This window comes from Sabethes cyaneus, chromosome 3, assembly GCF_943734655.1.
Source record: "Sabethes cyaneus chromosome 3, idSabCyanKW18_F2, whole genome shotgun sequence".
NCBI classification, from domain to species: Eukaryota; Metazoa; Arthropoda; class Insecta; order Diptera; family Culicidae; genus Sabethes; species Sabethes cyaneus.
In genome coordinates this window covers 166,950,636-166,960,084 of record NC_071355.1, presented here as the reverse complement: position 1 = coordinate 166,960,084, position 9,449 = coordinate 166,950,636, and the positions used below count along the sequence as shown (strand labels likewise).

At 42.0% G+C, this 9,449-nt stretch overlaps 1 protein-coding gene across 1 annotated transcript; it reads right to left on the bottom strand.

The window, feature by feature from the left end:
* Nucleotides 1-940: 940 nt before the first annotated feature.
* On the bottom strand, nt 941-7,964 carry LOC128740386 (uncharacterized). Its single transcript, XM_053835927.1, has 4 exons — nt 7,909-7,964; nt 1,633-1,721; nt 1,363-1,569; nt 941-1,296 (listed from the first exon to the last, which is right to left on the bottom strand). The coding sequence occupies exons 1-4, from the start codon at nt 7,962-7,964 to the stop codon at nt 941-943; spliced, it is 708 nt and encodes a 235-aa protein (XP_053691902.1).
* Between the last annotated feature and the right edge of the window lie 1,485 nt (nt 7,965-9,449).

The following is a 9,449-nucleotide window of genomic DNA, read 5'->3' as shown; positions in this document are numbered from 1 at the left end:
AACTAATTGTGACAGTAAAATAAACAAAATAACAGTAATACCGACTAAATATTTGGGGAAAAAATGCTTGGGGTTCTGCATTCACAGATGCGATGCACATTTTTTGCAGATATTCTAATCTTATACAAACTGATAAGAGAACCTCTTTATGACTTACATTTGAAGTCAAATTTTTACAAGTTTGCTTTATTTCAGTGCAGTAGAGTAGAGATTAAACTTAATTCTATTTATCATAAATAACTTTTCGTGTAAATGCCATGAATACCACCATTTTCATTTTAAAAATTTTCGCTTTAGTAATCGAACGCTCAACACATCTACTATTCACTTCCTGCCGCTCCAGCTTCTCTGCTTTCTTGATTCATTTTTTTGAATGCCGGTTGCGTCGTAATGGCCGATTCTTTTTTAACATCCTGCTCGAAACGAAATATTGTTAGATAATTAATTTGTAGTACATACGTATACCGTTAATTCATACTGTACTGCTGGCAGTATTTGTCGAGACTGCTGCCGAACTTTCCATACTATAACTGGTGGATTTACAGCATAATTTGCGGAACATTTTCTTCGACACACTTCGAACGATTGTCACACACGAACCGAACGCCGTACAATGAATATAGATTTAGTTAACAGCGACCAACCAATTCAGATGATTCATGTCTACAACCGGCTCTGCTTATCTGTTTTGTTTTGTTTGCAGTGGCTCAATAAATTGCCTTCAAGTAGAATGTCGTCTTTGAGAGGGGTCTAATGACTCCATTCATGGTAGACTAAAAAGCTTTGCTTGCTAATATAAATATATAGATATCAGTGTATCGCGATGAGTGCGAGTGCAGTTTTAAACGGTTTTCCTCAGCTCTAAGACACTTCATCGAAAAGGAATTTTTATTGTTTGATTTCACCAACAATGTGACATTCGTAACACAAAACTGTTTAATTAGGCTGAAGCTGCCATTCGTCGCCGCTGCATCCTAAGGGTTTCCTGCTTAAGTTCCGTTGAAAGTGCGTCAGGATCGTCCAATAGGTGCACACTGAGAAACATCTCCATCAGCGTGGCGGATTTTGCGGCAATGTTCTGCATTGGATTGCGACCGGGGAACAGTGCTGGCACGGCCAGATAAGGGCTGATAATGATACGAATCTCGTTCGGGGTGAGATAACCACGAAGCGTCAGTTGTTGCATCATTTGAAGATACGCTCGAGCGAACTCTAATTTTGCACCGGATGATTCATGCTGGATGAGATTCAGAACATCGAGTGCAATGAGTCGATTTGGGATTCCGTCGTTTTGGGCTTAAAAAACAGGTAATATTTAGCTACAATAGTTGATATAAGACTAAGTTCAAATTTAAAAAATACCACACAAAACATTTAGTGCTCTCTCGGGCAAGATGGAAATTTTGTACGCCCTTATAAACCTATGCACAGCCATCGCGCACTCTCTTGGGGCCGAAACTTCATACAAATATTCGAGAAGATTGTCTTTGCCTGATTCTATTTTCCGGTAAATTCGTTCTAGGTGATCCATGCTTCCAGACGAGAGAAATAGGCCGAAAAATGATATATCTATAATGTTTTAAAGTTTATTGCAATTCGCTAGGAACATATTAACAGGAACTGGTTACTTACTTTCTGTCAAATATTCAAGACATGTCATGAGCGCTGCTGTTTGTCTTCTATTTACGACGCGGCGACCCAGCGTTTGTAGAGTCGTTTTCCTAAAAAGGGATTGAATTAGAATTCAAAACAAAAATTTAATGCTCCACTGATTGGATCGAATCAAAGCTGAAACGCAGTGATAAATCTTGTTTAAAATTTGAATAATAAATTCTCCTATTTTGAGTAGAGCCCGACAGCGTCACATTTAATTGACAATGATCGCACGACGACTGCAGCACGCAAAACGTTCAAATTTATCCGAATGAATCCGTTTCACTCCAAAACTGCTTTCCATCAATATCAACGAATCGGGTGTTATGTCACCGCTCTAAATGGCTGGTGCATTTTAATGTGAGTAGATTGAGTTCCTGTCGATAAATCACGACCGATTTCAAATTGCCGCCATTTGAAATAGTCTCCAGTTTTAGTTCGACTTTATCATATTGAAAATAATACAAATCTGAATTTGAACCTGGAATGAACCTAAGAGAATTATATCGTTGTTATGGCATTTGAATGATTTTAAGATTTGGTAATCGTGAATTATCTATTTTTAGCAGGGTTCATTCTCGGTTATTTGCCCAGTAGATGCTCATTTGACTACAGCGCCTCAACTAAACAGAATTCGAAAAAGTAGTGTAAAGGGCAATTGTAGAGCTAATTACTTATTTATTTATTCAGCCCAGAGCCGGGGTGGCTCTTGCCGTATCAAGAATTCCTCTCCATTGCACTCGGTCCTGGGCTACTCGTCGCCAATTCGTTGCGCGTCTCGACACACGCAAGTCGGCTTCAACCTGGTCGAGCAATCTAGCACGTTGAGCCCCTCTATTCCTGGTGCCGGTGGGGTTCTTGAATAGAACGGATTTCACTACACAGTCGTCCGGCATCCTTGCGACGTGGCCGGCCCACCGTAGTGTCCCAACTTTCGCCAGGGGTACGATGGGAATCTCTCCAAGCAGTGCCTGTAGCTCGTGATTCATACGTCTCCGCCACTCTCCGCTTTCCGTCTGTACTTCGCCAAAAATAGTCAGCAATACCTTTAGATCGGGAGCCGGTACGCTGTTGTCGTTTGTAGGTACTCCGAAGTTAACTTCCATTGCGTCTCCTGCTGCTATATCGCCGTTGAGGTGTTTATCGAAGAACTGCTTCCACCTGTCGACCACCTCGCGCTGATTTGTGATTAGATCCCCTCCCTCGTCCCTCCACATGTCAGGATTTGGTGTGTGGGCCTTGCGAATTTGGTTCACCTTCTCGTAAAACTTGCGGGTATCATTAGCCCGGAATAGTTGTTCAAGCTCCTCACGATCTCTGTCCTCCTCCTGGCGCTTTTTCCTTCTCAGGATCGTGGTCAACTTATTCCTCGCTCATCGATACTTGGCCAAATTCTCTCTCGTGGATATGCTCAGATAGTTTTCCCAAGCTCTTTTTTTCCTTTCTATCGCTTCTTGGCATTCCCCGTCAAACCAACCATTTCGTGCACTCGAGGTTTCCAGACCTAGCACCGCGGTTGTAGCCTCGTTGACGGCCGAGCGTATCCTACTCCAACCGTTTTCGAGGGTCGAAGCATCTAGCTCCACAGAGGTAGGCAGAGCTTCATCCAGTACGCGTTGTCTAGTTGCCGAATGTTTATCCGAGGAGGGCGACTTTGTCGCGAGGTATAAACCGTCGATAGTTTTGAGTGCACATGTACTGCTACTAGGTAGTGGTCCGAGTCAATATCCGCACTCCGTAGAGAGCGTACGTTGTTGATGTTCGACAAAAACCGGCCCTCGATGAGAATATGGTCGATTTGGTTCGAGGTTCGTTGGTCAGGTGATCTCCAGGTGGCCTTGTGGATATCTTTGTGAGGAAATAAGATGCTTTTGATCACCAAGCCTCGGGAAGCCGCAAAATTGATGCATCGCTGGCCGTTATCGTTCGTTTCGGTGTGCAGGCTACAGGGCCCGTTCACCGGTCTATAAATTGCTTTCCTGCCGATTTGGGCGTTCATATCCCCGATGACGATCTCGATGTCCCGTGGTGAGCAGCTGTCGTACGTTGCCTCCAGCTGTGCATAGAACCCTTCCTTCTCGTCGTCGGGTCTACCTTCGTGTGAGCAATGCACGTTTATGATGGTGTAGTTGAAAAAACGGCCTTTTATCCTCAACACGCACATCCTCTCGTTGATCGCTTTCCAGTCCATTACGCGATCCTGCATTTTGCCCAACACTACGAAGCCCGTTCCCAGCTCGTTGGTCGCTCCACCACTCTGGAACAATCGGGCTCTGCCGCCACGGATCCTCCACACCTTCTCGTCTTTGCGACAGATCTCCTGCAGTGCCACGATGCCAAACTTTCGGGGTTCTAGCTAATCGAGCAGCACCCTGTCGCCACCAACGAAATTTAGCGATCTGCAGTTCCAGATACCAAGTCTCCATTCCATGTTCTTATTTCGTCGCCTTGGTCTATGCCGAATATTCCGAGAAGATATTTCTTGATTCTTGTTAGTTTTTTTTTTGGTTTAGAGAGGTAGCCGTACTAGGGCTTACGCTACCGAGTCTCGTGATGGGGCTGCCATCTTGCAGTGTCGAGACACACTGTGCCTCCTCCCCTGTTGGTATACGACGTTAGTTTCCCCCGGGGTTGGTTACCCGATTTCCGCTAAGGTTGCTCGTATTCCAGCTGGTACCACGTGGAGGTAGGGGTAGGAGTTGCTAGATAAGAGGTTAGAGACCACAATGTTATTGCTGAAGAAAGTATAGTTCTATCTTTCGTACTTACGGCGCTCTGGGGCTGCTACCCCGTTGGTAGCCAAATGAGCACTCTTTTTGCTACCAACGGGGTAGCAGCCCCATTGTCAATAGCTGACATATGATTACTGTAATTACTCCTTGTGACAGTCTCCTTGTCGCAATAGGTCAACGATTTTTTTCGACGATTAAACCTAGACGAATTTTAACGCCAACCTGATAGAAAGTAAAGAGATAGGGAGACAATGCTACAGTTTGTTTTTCGTAGAGGTAAATAGATAGAGAGAAAGAGAAAGAGAGAGAGAGAGAGAGAGAGAGAGAGAGAGAGAGAGAGAGATGTTATTCATTGAGGTTGGCTTAATCATCGAGTACACTAAACATAGAATGATTTTATATTCAGTCCCAGTAGTCTATCTTTTTTTAACCTTAAGAACATACAGTTTCCCCACAATTATGGACCATTTAAGCAGAAGTGTCATTTTAAAACATTCAATTGTAGCGCATACTATTGTTTAAAAGCAGTTTATAAATATTTTTAGTTACAGAAATATGTAATCTTTCAGTTGATTCAGTTATTAAACCCATTTAGTGCAAGTTTTACACGGAAATTAAGCTTATATTATGACTGATCAAATACACAATTATGGATCACTTTTGGAAGCGGTCACAATTATGAAACAATTTTCATCATATTATGGATCAAAATAAATATGGAGTTTTTGCAGCGAGTTCACTCAATGAACTTTATTCAAATCATATAATAACATAAAAATAACATGTTTCAAATCGTATGAAAGACCTTCTGTGGCTTTTGTTCTGTCTTTAGATGCCTGCCGTCCTTCTTCGAAGACACCTACCGATCAGCCTTTGGAAATGCTTTTCGCGATTTCACGACTGAATTTTTGTTCTGGAAAAAGAATCTTAGGCTCACCAGCTGCGTTGGCTCCGAAAAGACTAGTATAGGATGAAGTTTTCTTTTCTCCGAATTAACATTAACGATGTAGGTACAGTGGATCTCGGAAAAGTTAATTGATGCAAGAGTTTAATTTAATGATGCGACTCTATATGAGACAGTGGAAAGGCGACAATAAACCGAAAAAATGAAAAATAAACAAGGAAATCGTGCGTATGTGACCGATAGCTCTAAAAACCAGTAAATTCAAACTCTCTAAAAAGTTAAGGAAAAAATTAACATTTTAGATTGTTGCATGAGAGCTAACATTTGCTTAAGGGGACATGAACGACTAAAATTTTTGAAAAAATCATTATATTTTAATGTCAAATTTTGATTCTACAGTCTTTTCCGCTTATTTTGATACTAAATTTGTAATGATCCGGCGAAATAAAACACCGCTCCTGGAAAACTACGATTTTCAAACTTTATGTACCTTTTTCTCAAAAATTACATAACGTATTGGAACAAACTTTTTTTTGTTTTATTGGTAGTAGCTTGGTAAAGACTTTTATAACTTTTAAGGTTTGTAAACGTAACACAGCCAGAGAAAAACGAATTTTATTCCGCTGAAGTTGTTCAACGCTTATGTGTACACTCAAGTACTTTTTTTACACGGTTTGTTTTTTCGAATATTGAGAACGGGGCTATTTAAGGACCATTCATTTATTTCTCAATACGTTTGGGAGAGGCCCGACATTCGTCACGTATTTTGTAAATGGTCCCTAAATTGCACCGTTCTTGACTAATCAAAAAAAACAAACCGTGTAAAAAAAGACTCGAGTGTATGATCGTTTTACGGCCACTTTCCGTGGTCGGATCATTACAAAATTAGTATCAAAATAAGCGAAAAAGACTGCAGAATCAAAATCTGAAATAAAAAATGATTTTTTCAAAAAATTTAGTCATTCATGTCCCCTTAACTTTTGCGATGAACCGTTACATAAGTACCATCATAGCGTTTTACTGCCTTACGTAGCTTTCCTGTCCTGCGTAATTCAGAAACAGCATTTTCCAAAAACTCAGCTCTGTGCAGCTTTCGATTCTGCTTAAAAAATGTTTGTAATAGATGCTAAACTGTTAGAATTTGTAAAAATTACATTGGAATCAAAGTGATCCATAATTGTGAAAAATTACCTTGTTTTGGTCCCTATTATGGATCACTTTGAAAATTACTTATTTTTACAGGAAAATCATTGGCAACCACCAATATTTCGCTGAATCGTGAAGAACTTAGCTTAATCTTTATGTACGAGACATTTTTTGCTCGAAAATTGATGATTATGTCACATAGCAACCTTATGAATGAGGAACGTACTGCTTATGCTGATTGAAAAAACGACAGACATTTTGGTAGATTCTCGATAACAACTTTGTACGCTCATTGAAAAAATATCAATGTCGGGGCTTAAAGGATGTTTTATGTGTTAAAAGCTAGTTAATAGGGTATATTTTGTTGCAAAAATGCTTCATACCTTAAAACAGTTTGTTTAACTGAGTTATTTAACTTGAAACACAAAAGTGATCCATAATTGTGGAGGGAGTGTATTAGGATGAGCAAAATGTCGATTCACAGTAACGATGATAATAATTATTATTAACGGAAACGTTTTGCTGAATAAAACAAGCCATTTCAACACTGAGCTTTGTATTATCAACGCGCAACTTCGGGCTATCGTCTACTGATGATAAGTTCTTAGACAAGCCCTACGGGCCACTGACTGGCTTAGGCTCAAGTAAGAGCAGTTTAAGTACTTTGTTACTCTCCACCTCGTAAAAGTCCGCCGCGTATAAAATCCGCTGATGTAATATGTGATTCGTGTTAATGCTGAGGTCTCGCATGTTAATGTAAATCCGCTAATACATATTATTTTAGAGGAGTTTCTGTCAATTTTTAGCAAAAAAAAACACGTTCAAACTTTTATGACGTCTTTTCCAATCAATAAGGGTGCGAAGATTTCTAATTGGACAATGCTTCATTATTTTTAATTTTTCAATAGTATACATTTAAGAAATAATAGCATTCTTGGTCCAACGCGTAGAAGATATTCCGATCGATTAGAGTGAAAATATTGAAAATCGTTCGGAAAGCCGCTAAACTATTAATGTTTAAAGCCTGATTACTTTTCGAAAAAGATTTTTTGGAATGACACCCTATCTAGCCTAACCTTGCCGTAAGACGTCAAAAACTCTACTTTTCACGTCCATTTTCCACTACCCCGGAACTATCGGCAAGTATTATTGAGACGTGCATCAGTTCAGAGATGGCGACCAACTTGACTTCCATCCCTTCACGACCACCTTCGCAGTGTTTCTGTCCACACTCGGTGCTACTTTCCGTGGTGTTCGTCGGTCTGCTTCCATTTCACCTGTCGAGAAGTGAACCGATCCAGAGATGGTGACCAACATTATATTCATCCTTTCATCCATCCACCCTAGCAGGGTTTCTGTCCAAGCCTGGTACTGCCCCATTGTTCTTGTCGCTTCGCCTCCGACGCGCCTGTCGAAACGTACTAACTGGTGTTAGCAGTTTGCTGGTCATTTCTTCACCTTTATTGCAGCTACAGCTGCATCTGCTCTACCACACTGTTGTTTGGTCGGGTCAAAGCCGACTTCTCCATGCTTCCTGTTCAATCAAGTCGACAGAACCGGTGTGATTCGGAGCGTCCATCTACCGTTCTCGGAGGATAGTAAATGGTTGAATAATGCGCTCCAGAATCACCATGAGGTTCCACGACATCTTATTCAGCAACTCCTATCTCGACCTCCTCGTGGTACCATCCGGGATACGTTCCTTAGTGGAAATCGGACAACCGGTGGAAACTAGGGTCGTATGCGGACAGAGAAGGGGGCACTCATGCGAAGGCTGAAGTGTAAACTCTCCGGCTGCAGGACGGTTCTCTTGACTCCCAGGAACCAAAGCAGAGGGTCCAAAACCCCTAAAGAAGATCGTTGTAATAGTTGTTGTCCATGGCTATTATGTAAAAACTCGAATGGATAAACCCCTAATCTAAGGTGTGACGCGACCCGTGCCGAGGCATGAATGGTGGAGCGGGTTCTATAAATTCTCTCGCCGCAACGGAGCCTGTGGAATACCAGGGCGCCCTCCACAGCAATTTGCCCTTGCTGCATCAAGCCGGTCACTGATGCAGTGGACGATTTTTTACCGTGCAAGCTCTCTCTGCCGAAAAATAAAGAAACGAATGAGGTGGAGAGGAGTGTAGGGGAGGAGCAGGACTTGAACGATACGCTAGCAGCGGTTCAGTCCTGATCCTCGTCTATCCTCAACACGCCGACTCGTTGTGAGTTGACAAACGAAGATGTGGCTCCAAAACTTTCTACTCACGGGTCGAGATTCACTCTGCCTGATCTCTGACTGTGTGCTGGAGGGTGGGCTGAAACAAAAGAAGAGCCGAACAGTTATGGCCAGTAGGATGACTGTACAATCACTTTAACAATCTAAATAAATATATACCGAGTATATACCGCTAGGTTACTCAAAAGTTGCTGAGTCTCAATAAGAGAGATCTCAGCAAGCTTACCGGTCTTGCGACAGGATATTGTCCGAGTAAATATCATCTTCGGAATCTCAGTTTCGTACAAGATGATATTTAACCTCGGAACCCTTGCTGTGCAATCGTGGAGCACAAATAGTACGCAGGCTGCAGTATCTCAAAAAGGGGAGATCTGGTTGGCGTCGCCGATCAGGGTACTAGGTTCATAAACCTAGTCATCCCTTACTGGTACATGTCTCGCTCCAGCTACCAGCCTGTCACTTCCTCAATAAGTGATAGGTAAGCTTGAAGCGTATAGTAAAACAATAAAACGGGGCATACCACAATAGTTCAAAATAATGGACGCAGCGGTAAGAGTCGCCCAACAGAGGAGAAGAAACCGTTCTCGGCCGTATCCCAGTATTGCTTCCACTTGATCAACGATTCCTCCCTCACAACTCCTCTGGTACGTCTTCGTCCGTAACACTCGTTATCTTCCACCAGCATGATACCAATGGCGATTATTCCAGCGATAATGCATACTGCCCTCGATGATATTGTTTTGTATGCACTGGTGACTCTCAGGGCCATGAGCTGGAACGTACTATTTAG